Source organism: Salmo salar, chromosome ssa17 (genome assembly GCF_905237065.1).
Source record: "Salmo salar chromosome ssa17, Ssal_v3.1, whole genome shotgun sequence".
In the NCBI taxonomy this organism is placed as follows: Eukaryota; Metazoa; Chordata; class Actinopteri; order Salmoniformes; family Salmonidae; genus Salmo; species Salmo salar.
Genome location: NC_059458.1, coordinates 3,718,805 through 3,733,600, shown reverse-complemented (window position 1 = coordinate 3,733,600; position 14,796 = coordinate 3,718,805). Strand labels below are relative to the sequence as shown.

Sequence of the window (14,796 nt, the reverse complement as noted above, 5' to 3'; positions counted from 1 at the left end):
GGTCAGATTTGCCAAATGGAGGGAGAGCTTTGTATGCATCTCTGTGTGTGGAGTAGAGGTGGTCCAGAACTTTTCCCCTCTGGTTGCACATTTAATTAACATGCTGATAGAAATTTGGCAAAACGGATTTAAGTTTCCTTGCATTAAAGTCCCCGGCTACTAGGATTTCTTGTTTGCTTATGGCGGAATACAGCTCATTAAATGCTGTCTTAGTGCCAGCCTCTGACTGTGGTGGTATGTAAACAGCTACGAAAAATACAGATGAAAACTCTAGGTAGGTAGTGTGGTCTACAGCTTATCATGAAATACTCTACCTCAGGCGAGCAATAGCTCGAGATTCCTTAGATATCGTGCACCAGCAGTTATTTACAAAAATACATAGTGCGCCGCCCCTTGTTTTACCAGATGCCGCTGTTCTATCCTGCTGGTACAGTGTATAACCAGCCAGCTGTATGTTGATAGTGTCGTCGTTCAGCCACGGCTCCGTGAAGCATAAGATATTACAGTTTTTAATGTCCCGTTGGTAGTTTAATCTTCCGCTTAGGTCATCGATTTTATTCTCGAAAGATTGCACGTTTGCTAGCAGAATGGAAGGAAGTGAGGGTTTATTCGATCGTCTACCAATTCTCAGAAGGCAGCCCGCCCTTCGGCCCCTTTTTCTCTGCCTCCTCTTCACGCAGATCACAGGGATTGGGGCCTGTTCCCGAGAAAGCAGTATATCCTTCTCGTTGGGCTCGTCAGACTTGTGAAAGGAAAAAAGGATTCTGCTAGTCCGTGGTGAATAATCACAGTCCTGATGTCTAGAAGTTAATTTCGGTTATAAGAGACGGTAGAGGCTACATTATGTACAAAATAAGTAAAAAATATGTTACAAACAAAAAAACACAATCGGTTGGGGACACGTAAAACGTCTGCCTTCCTCTCTGGCGTCATTTTACACAACTACAGGAGTTGTGGTTAACACTCTACCTACAAAGTAGACAGACACACACTCACTCACCTTCCAGCTGTTTCCAAAGTCGGCCTCTGATTGACTGACTTTTCCTGCAGGGGTTCGTAGGTCGTCCTGGGGGTAGTTGTTGAAGTTGCCACAGAGACCACAGGTGTGACCTTTATACGACCCCGGTATACTCACTTCCAGGTGGGACCGCCCACTCCACAACACCTGAGGAGTTCAGACATGTAAGAGTTAACACAGGTAAGGGTTTAGACAACTTAGAGTAAATAGATACAGTAGTTTTAGTACCTTTAGTCCTATATTAGTGTTGAGTAGGATGGTATTTGTCTGGCGCTCCAGGTAGATGTATGGTTCTTTGAGGAAAGGCAGGGTGACAACCTTGTAGTCCACCTGGAATAAAAAACACACCTCAGCTCAGATTGGCTCTCACCTCTTACACACATACTCTGATTGGCTCGCTGCTAGAACATTCACAACCAGAAACCCACTCACCCTAACGACCCAGTCCTGGAGTAGCTGCACTACCACATCTCCTATGAAAACTGTCACTTCTTTGGTCCAGGACACTCCCTTTCGACCACGGTCATCATTGGTCGCATGGATACTGGACACGCACAGGTGTACACAAATTAGTTCAAATCAACCAAATACCAAATCTCGCATGAATCTTGTTAACAGAAAAAGCATTGCTTTGTACCTGAAGTCCCCTCCGTCACAGTCCTGGGACAGTATGTAAGTGCAGGCCCCCTGGAAGTGGAGCATGCGGCCATCGAAGGTCCTGTAGTGGGGATCCCCAAATGCTACGCAGGTGGCTGGCCGTGGTATGCAGTGGGGACAACACACACCTGGGATCACAGCAGGAGTCTCATCCTGTTACACACAAGAGTCAAACGGAACACATAGTTAGAATACTAAGAAACCAGATGGAACACTGAAAGATCAGACAGAAAACACTGCGAGACCCAGACAGAACACAGAGTCAGACGGACCACTGAGAGGCCAGACGGACCACTGAGAGGCCAGACGGACCACTGAGAGGCCAAAAAGAACTAATAGACCAGACGGAATACCGAAAGAACATATGGAACACTTAGTCAGACACAACACTGAGAGACCATACAGTACACTGAAAGACCAGACAGAACACTGAGAGACAAGTGTGTGTTATATTGACCGCTGCACAGCCTAGTGGAGGACAGCGTTGGCTGTAACAGTGTACGTCTCCAACCACACAGGTACAGCTGGTACACTCATCCACTTCCCACTGTTCATTAGACTGGTACACAGAGCCTTGGTACACACACTGCACCCCCGAGTCTGAAACACACACACACACACATTATTTAGTGGTATATTAACAGTTTAGCTGTGTAGTGGTGATATTGCATAGTTTTTTTTTACCCCTTTTTCTCCCCAATTTTGTGGTATCCAATTGGTAGTTACAGTCTTGTCTCATCGCTGCAACTCGTATCGAGTTGGGGGAGGCGAATGTCGGGAGCCGTGCGTTCTCCGAAACATAACCCAACTAAGCCGCACTGCTTCTTGACACAATGCCAGCCGCAACGATGTGTCGGAGAAAACACCGTACACCTGGTGACTGTGTCAGCGTGCACTGCGCCCGGCCCGCCACAGGAGTCGCTAGTGCGCGATGGGAAAAGGACATCCCTGCCAGCCAAACCCTCCCCTAACCCAACAACGCTAGGTCAAATGTTTCTCCCGGTCACAGCTGGCTGCAACAGAGCCTGGACTCAAACCCAGAATCTCTAGCGGCACAGCTAGCAATGCGATGCAGTGCCTTAGACCACTGCGCCACTCGGGAGGCCATTGCATAGTTATATATTTTAGTGGTTAGCGAGTACTGTAGAAGCGGTACCTTGGCACTCGTAACAGCATTTTCCAGGAGTCTTCATTCTGACCTGCTCACACTCCACAGGAACACACTCCTCTATACTGCACTCAATGTAACCCAGCTAGAATACACACACATACAACAATGGACATTTGTGCCATTTGTGCGATTCTGTGAGTGTTTTAGCGCACGTGTGTACGTGTGCATGTGTGTTTGTGTAACTTACATTACAGGTACATGTGACGCACTCATCTTCACTGTCTGTCCAGCTCTCACCATTAGACACATGCCTCTTCCCACCCTCGATAACACACTCTGAAAGAAACACACACACACACACTTGACCACAGGGTTTTGAGGTTAAGGTTGGGTGTTTGAGAGATGGGGTTTAGGGTGTATGAAAACGGGGTAGGGTTGAGCGTATACCGTCACAGATGGGGCAGCAGGAATCAGGGGGTGTGTGGTGTTCTTCAGGGCGGCAGCTGAGAGGGGGGCAGCTCTGGTGTAGACACGTCCATGTCAGGTCCTGATCAACGCAACAACACACAGGGATACAGGTTATATATCACTAGTCCAACACACAATACACAGCTTTATATTATTATACCACTATTCCTACACACAATATACAGCTTTAAACAGACAAACACAGGTCAGGGGTTGTTGCCATTGTACCTTGCACTGGCAGGTGAAGCAGGGGTCGTCTGTAGCCAGGACCTCGTTACCGATCAGAGTGGCCGTGCAGTTACTGAGGGGCTCTACACAAACGCGTGCACACACACACAGGTTAGTGGTGGGCGGGTCATCTGTTTGTTCACCCGCACCCGCCTGCAATTGCTAATAACCCATCCGCAACTGCCCAACTATATGTGATAAAGTGAAGATGTGAGGCCTGAACCCAACCCGAACTTGTTCATATAGAAACATGTCCTGTAGGCTACAGTCAGAGACGGCGGAACAATATTTTGACAGAGGGTGGAGGATTTTTTTTGACTGATTTAGATTTATTTCTGTTTATAATTTACAACATATTGGTAGGCTATTTGTTAGTCAACTTAATTAGATTATGCAGCTTCTCTTCTGTCATTATATAAGTATGTTGCCCTTATAGACTAAATAAACCATTGCTCACCAGAATAATATCATGAATTGATAGAATTAATGCTTCAATCTAGTTGACATCGGTAAAGTTCTCTATCATCTCTGCTTCTTTTGTGGAGCAAAGACGTTTAGGGACCGGGGAGAACATGCAATAAAAAAATACAAATTCTGTTGAAGATTTCCAAATGACATCAGTTTGACCGGTTGTCAGGAAATAGAAAGCTGTGAAAACAACCCAACATGTTTTGGATAAGATTTCAGTTTGGCTTGGATGCATATTTTCTGTGGTTGAAATACTATTAGCTTTTATGATGCTGATAAAAATAGCACCTCTACAGACGGTATCTAACTGTGCATGCACATTCTCTCAAGACGCTGAAATAAATAATAATTCTCCACTCCTGTTCCTGAGTAAAAATTGCCTTGATAGTGTATAATTTTACAGCAACAAATGCTTAATTCTGCAGGAGTTAATATTAAGGCTATGTCAAAGGTTATAGACCTACAGTCAGTGTCCAGATTTCAGTTTCCATTTAACCCATCTGAACAGTAGGCAGTTCCCTTGATGTGCTATAGGCCTATTTTGAAGTCCCCTTCTTGAGACTGTCAAATTTGTATATCGCCTCACAATCATCACATATAACATACTGTAGCCCGGCACAGCCATCATCAACTTCTACCATTTCACCAAATCTTTCTCAAACAATACTTTTATGGCCCTTCCTTCTCTTTATTTTAATCTCTTCATTTCACAGCTTTTCTCTTATTGAACTCTGACATTGTCCTTTGGCGCTCGTACAGTTAGGCCTAAAGCTTAGGCTTATGTCCTAATGCCAGAAGCCTAAAATAATGAAAGAAAAACCTCAAGGTAGTCTATACAGTATATACATTTGATAAATGTTTAGATTTTTTAAAGTATTGTTTCTCTTTATTCAACCAGCCCGCCATCCACCCTTCATCCACACAATATTTCATGACCCTAAATCGGTTATAAGTCAACCCCTGCCTCATTAACACAGGTTACTGGAAGCTTTAGAGTGAGAGTGAGAGAGTGAGAGAGAGTGAGAGAGAGAGAGAGAGAGAGAAAGAAAAATAGTGTTTGTGTGCGTGTGTTAAACTGATGTGTGTGTATGTGTACTGACGTGCGCAGACAGGGCAGCAGGAGTCTGGTCCAGAGAACAGGATGTTGCTTTTAACACAGTCCACCAGGCTGGGACACTGCTTACGGTAACACCTCAGGTGCTGCTCTCCATCTGGCATCACCTGGACACAGGAAACAATGACATCACCTGCTACAATACTGTATCTAGACACGCTGTGTGTGTGTGTGTGTGTGTGTAGTACCTCGCAGGTGCAGATGTGACAGGGGTCATCTGCAGGGTGGAAGCTGTCTCCTGGACCGTACACTCTGCCCTCAAACACACAGTCTGACCAAACACACACAGAGACACTGATCACAGTCTGACCAAACACACACAGAGACACTGAACACAGTCTGACCAAACACACACAGAGACACTGAACACAGTCTGACCAAACACACACACAGAGACACTGATCACAGTCTGACCAAACACACACAGAGACACTGATCACAGTCTGACCAAACACACACAGAGACACTGATCACAGTCTGACCAAACACACACAGAGACACTGATCACAGTCTGACCAAACACACACAGAGACACTGATCACAGTCTGACCAAACACACACAGAGACACTGAACACAGTCTGACCAAACACACACAGAGACACTGATCACAGTCTGACCAAACACACACAGAGACACTGATCACAGTCTGACCAAACACACACAGAGACACTGATCACAGTCTGACCAAACACAATGAGAGACACTGAACACAGTCTGACCAAACACACACAGAGACACTGATCACAGTCTGACCAAACACACACAGAGACACTGATCACAGTCTGACCAAACACACACAGAGACACTGATCACAGTCTGACCAAACACACACAGAGACACTGATCACAGTCTGACCGAACACACACAGAGACACTGATCACAGTCTGACCAAACACACACAGAGACACTGAACTAAACAGAGGAACACAGAAGGTAAACAGGGTGTGTGTGTATTATAGTTACCTGCACACACAGGGCAGCACTCCCCAGGTACAGTGACGGTGTTGATGCAGGGGGACAGACAGCGAACCTCCGAGCAGGTGGTCACTCCGTCCACACACATACAGCTCATACAGGGAGTAGAATCTGCAAACCAGCTACTGCCCTCAGCATGCTCCTCTCCGTCATACACACACCCTGAGATACACGCACACATAACATTTTGCATCCACAGAGCGTGCTAAATTGTGTAAACCTGACCAATAACTTGTTAAATATATGGGAGGCAAATACAAAGCCCAAGCTGGTGTTTTACCTCTGCAGCGAGGACAGCACGTTCCTGGTTCTGTCAGCTGGTGCATACAGGTCAGCTTAGGACACTCTGGACCCACACACTGCACCTTCCCTGCCTGGAACAAAGACACATTATACACACACATACGCCGCAGACACCTGCACACACACGCAAGAAAGAGAGAGGAGATACAGTCTAACCTGACAAGTACATGCTGTGCAGAGGTTGGAGCTGGGATTCCACTGCTGTCCGTCACTGTACTCCTCACCCTGGTATACACACACTGAGAGAAACAAACACACAGGGAGTTTAACAGGAAAGTTTTCTAATGCACCGTAACCTGCAAAATAGTTGCATGGTGTAATTGTAACAACATACAGGAACTCAAGTCCTTTTGTTGACCTGACCTAGAATTCCTCACAATCAAATGCCGACCGTATTATCTCCCAAGAGATTTCTCCTCGGTTATTGTCACAGCGTGTATATCCCCCGTCAAGCCGATACCACGACGGCCCTCAAGGAACTTCACTGGACTTTATGCAAACTGGAAACCATATATCCTGAGGGTGCATTTATTGTAGCTGGGGATTTTAACAAAGCAAATTTGAGAACAAGGCTACCTAATTTATATCAGCAAATTGACTGTAGTACTCGTGCTGGCAAAACTCTGGATCACTGCTACTCTAACTTCCGCGATGCATATAAGGCCCTCCCCCGCCCTCCTTTTGGCAAATCTGACCACGACTCCATTTTGCGCCTCCTTCCTGTAGGCAGAAACTCAAACAGGATGTACCCGTGTTAAGAACTATTCAACGCTGGTCTGACCAATCAGAATCCGCGCTTCAAGATAGTTTTGGTCACGTGGACTGGGACATGTTCCGGGTAGCCTTAGAGAATAATATCGACGAATACCCTGATTCAGTGAGTGAGTTTATAAGGAAGTGCAGTGGAGATGTTGTACCCACCATGACTATTAAAACTTACCCTAACCAGAAACCGTGGATAGATGGTGGCATTTGCACAAAACTGATAGCGCAAACCACCGCATTTAACCTTGTTAAGGTGACTGGGATTATGGCCGAATACAAACAGTGTAGTTATTCCCTCCACAAGGCAATCAAACAAGCGAAATGTCAGTATAGAGACAAAGTGGAGTCGCAATTCAACGGCTCTGACACAAGACGTATGTGGCAGGGTCTACAGACAATCACAGACTACAAAAAGAAAACCAGCCACGTCACAGACACCGACGTCTTGCTTCCAGACAAACTAAATACCTTCTTTGCCTGCTTTGAGGATAATACAGTGCCACCGACGTGGCCCGCTACCAAGGACTGTGGGCTCTCCTTCTCCATGGCCAGCGTAAGACATTTAAACGTGTCAACCCTCGCAAGGCTGCTGGCCCAAACGGCATCCCTAGCCACGTCCTCAGAGCATACGCAGACCAGTTGGCTGGTGTGTTTACGGACATATTCAATCCCTCCCTATCCCAGTCTGCTGTCCCCACATGCTACAAGATGGCCACCATTGTTCCTGTACCCAAGAAGGCAAAGGTAACTGAACTAAATGACTATCGCCCATTAGCACTCACTTCTGTCATCATGAAGTGCTTTGAGAGGCTAGTCAAGGATCATATCGTCTCCACCTCACCTGTCACCCTAGACCCACTTCAATTTGCTTACCGCCCCAATAGTTCCACAGATGATGCAATCGCCATAACACTTCACACTGCCCTATCCCATCTGAAGAAGAGGAATACCTATGCAAGAATGCTGTTCATTGACTATAGCTCAGCATTCAACACCATAGTACCCTCCAAGCTCATCATTAAGCTTGAGGCCCTGGGTCTCAACCCCGCCCTATGCAATTGGGTCCTGGACTTCCTGACGTGCCGCCCCCAGGTGGTGAAGGTAGGAAACAACATCTCCACTTTGATGATTCTTAAACACTGGGGCCCCACAAGGTTGCATGCTCAGCCCCCTCCAGTACTTCCTGTTCCCCATGACTGCGTGGCCATGCACGCCTCCAACTCAATCATCAAGCTTGCAGATGACACAACAGTAGTAGGCTTGATTACCAACAACGACGAGACAGCCTACAGGGAGGAGGTGAGGGCACTCGGAGTGTGGTGTCAGCAAAACAACCTCTCACTCAACATCAACAAAACAATGGAGATGATTGTGGACTTCAGCAAACAGCAGAGGGAGCACCCCCCTATCCACATCGACAGGGCAGTAGAGGAGAAGGTGGAAAGTTTTAAGTTCCTCGTTGTACACATCACGGACAAACTGAAATGGTCCACCCACACAGACAGTGTGGTGAAGAAAGAGCAACAGCAACAGTGCCTCTTCAACCTCAGGAAGCTGAAGAAATTTGGCTTGTCACCTAAAATTCTCACAAACTTTTACAGATGCACACCTGAGAGCATCCTGTTGGGCTGCATCACCGCTTGGTACGGCAACTGCACCGCCCACAACCGCAAGGCTCTCCAGAGGATGGTGCAGTCTGCACAATGCATCACCGGGGGTAAACTACCTGCCCTCCTGGACACCCACAGCACCCGATGTCACAGGAAGGCCAAAAAGATCATCAAGGACAACAACCACCCGAGCCACTGCCTGTTCACCCCACTATCATCCAGAAGGCGAGGTCAGTACAGCTGCATCAAAGCTGGTACCGAGAGACTGAAAAACAGATTCTATCTCAAGGCCATCAGACTGTTAAACAGCCATCGCTAAGACAGAGAGGCTGCTGCCTACATATATACTTGAAATCATTGGCCAGTTTAATAAATGGATCACTAGTCACTTTAATAATGCCACTTTAATCATGTTTACATATATTGCATTACTCATCTCATATGTATACACTGTATTTTATATCATCTATTGCATCTTGCCTATGCCGCTCTGTCATTGCTCATCTATATATTTATATGTATATATTCAATTCCGTTACTTAGATTTGTGTGTACTAGGTAGTTGTTGTGGAATTGTTAGATTACATGTTAGATATTGCTGCACTGTCGGAACTAGAAACACAAGCATTTTGCTTCACTCACAATAACATCTGCTAACCATGTGTATATGACCAATAAAATGTGATTTGATTTTTTGGAAAACATGAAATATTCCATGTTTTCATTCAGTTTGTGGGTTTACCTGCACACTGCGGGCAGCAGTCTCCTGGCAGTGTGATTGGTTGGGGGCAGGAGGTGGGGGGCAGAAGAGGGGCATGCAAGTCACACTCCCCCTCACACAGGTACAGCGCTGACAGGGATTGGCTAGCCCTGGGGTGAGGGGTGTGGCTGCTGGGGTGAAGGTTTGTCTGTTAGGGGAGTGAGGAGAGTGTTTACAGACATCCAGCTTGTCACAGGGCCTAGACATAACAGTGAAGGTGTGTGTGTGTGTGTGTGTGTGTGTGTGTGTGTGTGTGTGTGTGTGTGTGTGTGTGTGTGTGTGTGTGTGTGTGTGGTGTGTCAGCGTGTCAGAGGGTGTGTGTGGAATTAGACCTACCTGTTAGAGTAGACCACACCCCCGTAGAGGCAGGCCTCACAGAGTGGACAGCAGCCATTGGATGATTCAAAGGGGAGGGGGTGGGAACATTGAACAGGACACAGCTTTTTATGACACTTCACCACCTCGTTCTAGAGAGAGAGGGGGGAGAGAGCGAGAAAGACAAAGGGAGAAAAAGATGGGACAGAGGTGTGGGATAGAACAAATATGGAACAGCTGGGAAACAGTGATATAAGAGGATAGACAGACTTCACAGAGATAGAGGGAGGGATAGGGGATGAGATAAAGCTGTCTTCTCACCAAACAGCTGCAGGTGGAGCAGGGGTCAATGGGTGGGGTGAAGGAGGCCCCAGACTGAAACTCCTCCCCCTGGTAAAGGCACACCCCTGTGCAGATGGGGCAGCACTCCCCTGGAGGGACCACAGGACGCGCACACACCACAGGCGGGCACGACCCAGACACACACACCACACCACCGTTCTACACACAGCAACATGGAAATATTGACCAAAACTAGAGCAAATATAGTAATAACATCGTGTCTCGCCAGGGACCTGAAGATTTGTGTTAGCCCCATTACTGCCTAAGTTTGATCTCAGTGGAGTATCGAAGGTTGGTCACATACAGATATAGTGTATGTGTGTATGAAGTGTGTATGTGTGTACCAGGCATGTGCAGCGTTGACAGTGGTCTGAGGGGTGTGAGAAGCGTTCTCCATTGGAACAGTCTCGTCCGTTGAAGCGACAGCCATCACACACACCGCACGCACAACCGTCCAGCGCAGGGTGTGGACAGGACACAGCAGGACACCTCCGCTTCACACACACTACCTCTCCTCTCTACACACACATACACACACATGTAAACGCACACAAACACAAGAAAACACATCGACAGCCGTCACACAACATATCAATGCAAACATGAACACACAAATACTGGATCAGATGTCTAACTGACATGGAGCAATTATTTGTCTTTTTTCCACACGGTAACTTGTTGACAGAGGTTGCGCATGTGTTACTTTACGCACACATCACCCTCCACTTCACGTTTCTCACTTTACTCACCCTCTTCTGGACCCTTCCTATCAACCAATTTGATGGACATGATAATGTTGCCCAGAGTTTCCCAAACTCCTCCTAGGAACCCCCCTGGGTGCACGTTTTGTTTTTGCCCTAGCACTACAGAGCTGATTCAAATAATCAAAGCTTGATGATGAGTGGGTTAATTGAATCAGCTGTGTAGTGCTAGGGCAAAAAACAAAACATGTACCCAGGGGGGGCCCAAGGACCGAGATTGGGTAACCCTGATGTAGCCTACGTCTCTGCCTCATATTTATGAACAGCCGACATAAAAACCTGCAGCGATTTGAATGAACGTTCCAAAATATATGTATATTTTTTAGGCAACCTTCTCTTTCTGTTGTAACTAAGGATATTGCAGTAGCACAATCGGGACGCACACTGTAAACCCCAAGGAATTTTTTACTCAAACACTTGTCGTAAGTTGTATTCAAAAGTCAATGAAAAGTCATTATTACTTAAAATGTTTATGTGGTACTGACTCAAAACTAAATGAGAAGTCACACCAACTACATTTTTTATAGATATGATAACAAATTAACTTTTTTCCCAGCATGCTCTACTGGAGGTAGATTTTTTTTAAAACATTTTTATATCTGTGTTTTTGCATGTACATTGAGTGATTGATTAATTAAATGTTAAGATACATTTTTCTAAATGAATCCAATCATAGAATTTTTGCACCCATTACTGAAATGGTTGTTCCAGTTTAAATGGCTTAGGTAGTTTCCTCCCACTGTTCTTAACCCTGGCAGTCATTATGGATGCAGGTTGCAGGTGAATATAACTTAGGAATTACACATCAATTTGCAAGCTAGCATAATGTGATTTATAATTAGGGTTGTACAATTCTGGTAAATGTCCCAGGTTTTCCAGAAATCCTGGTTGGAAGATTACTGGAATTGTTTTTGTGAAAGTTTGTGGAATTTTGCAGGCCTGATGTGCCCTGTGAACTATGAGTTTCAGGCCACTGTATAAGGCCTTATGATATACATTTTACATTTTAGTCATTTAGCAGACGCTCTTATCCAGAGCGACTTACAGTAGTGAATGCATACATTTCATACATTTTGTATTTTTTTCCCGTACTGGAAAAAATAATTAAAATAAAATAAATAAATAAATAATGTATGAAATGTAAGTCGCTCTGTATGTAATGGTTAAATTATACATGTACTGTATGTAATGGTTAAATTATACTGATAATAATTCACTTAGGAACTCACTTGGTGACGGCCACCAGACAAAATGAACGAATTCAACAACCATGTCTCTGTCAATAACAAATGCAGTCATGGGTGGTAACTCTACAATTCAATCGAAAAGGCACGGCACACTGGTAAATTATTGGGAGTCGTGGCTTAGTGAGGGCATTAAATTTAAGTATACCTTAATTAAAAAACGGCATTTGTATTACTCATATGAAGGTAGTACTGTTCACTTCAGCTATTTAACTTTCTTATCCAGTCATTTTTTAGGTCATCGGTTTCCTCAAAATGTTTGAGTAGCCAGAACGTATTCGGTTTTACAGTGCAGTCTACACATTGCTTTGGGGCAAAAACAATCTGCGTTTTAACCACAAATAACATACAACTGCTAAATAAAATAAAAAGAACACTAATACTTTGACTCCCTGTCTGCTTCCTGCTTAGCCAATGTTTGCAATGATGATAAAAAAAGAGCATCACATCGCTATTTAGACTGCCTGTCTGAGTCCTGCTTGTGTTTGATATGGGAGGGAGTTGTAAAGTAGAGAATCTCGCACATGCGCAGAAAGAGGATTGCAAACGCAGCCACTTAACCTTGACCCCACCCTGAACTCTGACCCTGATACTTGACCACTCACTGAGCATGTGCAGTCATCACACGTTCCTCTGGTTCCAGGGAAGACCTGTCCATCAACGTAAGCCCCATCCTGGAACACACAGCCTACACACACACACACACACACACACACACACACACACACACACACACACACACACACACACACACCACACACACACACACACACACACACACACACACACGCGCAGGCAGACATACACACAGAACAAAAACATAATGTCAGTGTCAGACAGAAAGAAATAAAGACAGACAGACAGATATGTTATAGTGGGTAGAGTACCGTCACACACGGGGCAGCCACAGGGGCTGGTGACAGGATGAGAGCAGGAGGCTGGAGGACACAACTTCTTCACACACCTCACTGATCCACCCTACAGACAGAGAGAGAGAGAGAGATATAGAGAGGAGAGAGAGTGGGAGAGAGATAAAAATATTAAAATAAAGTTACACATACAAAGTACATATAGGTGTCTGATGAAGGTGATTACGCCGAAACGTAAGCCTGAATGTATGTCCAGTCAATAAATAATCAGATCTATGCAGAAACAGAGTGATCCTTTTTCTTTATTTTCCTGGGCAATCATCTGTCGTGTCCTGGGGTAATAATTTTGGCGAAGTGTCCTGGGGTAATAATTTTCAAGTCCCTCTGTTGAGCACCTTATTACGTTTTTGTTCAAGCTTAGCTGATGCTTGTTTGGGTATACTTTCTTTCCATTGTGTATTAAACACTAAATAGTGTGTGTGTGTGTGTTACCTGGCAGGTACATTCTGAGCAGGGGTCAGTAGGGTCAGGGATTGACTGGCCGCTGATGAGGACCACATTGCCATGGGAACAACCTGTCACAGGAAGAAATTGCCATAGAAACCATGTCTAAAGGAGAAACATTGTAAATATGTTACTTAGAGGAACACTGACATACGGTGTGTGTATGAGGTGTGTGTGTGTACGCACGGTTACACTCGCCGCAGCACTGGCCAGGTGGCTTGTAAGGGTGTGTGCAGTCCTGGTAGCAGGGTAGCTGGCTACACACCACATCACCTACGTAACACGTACACACTCGACACGGGTCCTCTCCACTGAGAAACTCATAGCCATCAGGATACTCCTTACCCCCATACATACAGCCTGCAGAGAGAGAGCGAGAGAAGGGTTTAGTCCTTCCCCTCTAATCAGAGACTGATTTAGACACACACACAATATCCCACAAGGTGTCTCACCATCACAGGCTAGGCAGCACTCTCTCTGTATGGGGTAGGGACAGCTGACAGCAGGGCAGCGTTTCCTCTCACAGTGGACAGAACCCTCGCGACACACACACACTCCACATGGGTCCGACACATCACCCCACGACTCCCCATTGGCCCGTTCCTGACCCTCATACAGACAGCCTGAAACACACACATGTGAGCTGTATGTATAATATCATGTTATGTAGGCTATATGAAGGGTAATGTCATGTTATGTAGGCTGTATGAAGTGCAATGTCATGTTATGTAGGCTGTATGAAGTGTAATGTCATGCCATGCAGGCTGTATGAAGTGTAATGTCATGCCCTGCAGGCTGTATGAAGTATAATGTCATGTTATGTAAACTGTATGAAGTGTCGTACCGTCACAGGTCCTGCAGCACTCCTGCTGTATGGGGTGTGAGCAGTGAGCGAGGGGGCAGGGCTTGCGCTGACATCGAGACGTCCCATTGGTGCAGAGGCATGATTGACAGGGGTCAGTGGGGTCGTAGAAACGCTCAGTGTGTCTGTAGGGCCGACCCTCATACACACAGTCAGCAGGGGGGACTGCACAGACACAGAATCATTTATGACACCAAATAATACATTTACTTTGATTTAAATGAGTCAATCTTTGTCCCTGGCTGTAGTTGCGTACCTGGGCATTGGGGGCAGCATTCTCCAGGCAGCAGGTTGGGGATGGAGCACCCCAGCGGTGGACACCTCCTCATCAAGCACTGGACGTTACCATTCTACAACACACACAAGGTATGGGCCTAACAGGTTCATGGTTTTAGGCATATGGGACTGTCACTCAAACCTT

The 14,796-nt window shown here is 45.8% G+C and overlaps 1 protein-coding gene across 1 annotated transcript in view; it reads right to left on the bottom strand.

Moving 5' to 3' along the window:
* LOC106561243 (kielin cysteine rich BMP regulator) overlaps positions 1-14,796 on the bottom strand; it is a 39,473-nt gene that overhangs the window by 3,317 nt on the left and 21,360 nt on the right. Inside the window, 26 exon segments of the mRNA XM_014124978.2 lie at positions 1,001-1,165; positions 1,247-1,348; positions 1,451-1,562; positions 1,656-1,828; positions 2,133-2,275; positions 2,832-2,928; positions 3,034-3,122; positions 3,234-3,333; positions 3,483-3,565; positions 5,051-5,171; positions 5,253-5,335; positions 6,029-6,202; positions 6,321-6,414; positions 6,500-6,582; positions 9,461-9,517; positions 9,520-9,626; positions 9,815-9,945; positions 10,115-10,294; positions 10,480-10,653; positions 12,746-12,828; positions 13,028-13,118; positions 13,502-13,584; positions 13,700-13,873; positions 13,966-14,136; positions 14,358-14,540; positions 14,632-14,725. Coding sequence (XP_013980453.2) covers positions 1,001-1,165; positions 1,247-1,348; positions 1,451-1,562; positions 1,656-1,828; positions 2,133-2,275; positions 2,832-2,928; positions 3,034-3,122; positions 3,234-3,333; positions 3,483-3,565; positions 5,051-5,171; positions 5,253-5,335; positions 6,029-6,202; positions 6,321-6,414; positions 6,500-6,582; positions 9,461-9,517; positions 9,520-9,626; positions 9,815-9,945; positions 10,115-10,294; positions 10,480-10,653; positions 12,746-12,828; positions 13,028-13,118; positions 13,502-13,584; positions 13,700-13,873; positions 13,966-14,136; positions 14,358-14,540; positions 14,632-14,725 — 3,147 coding nt within the window.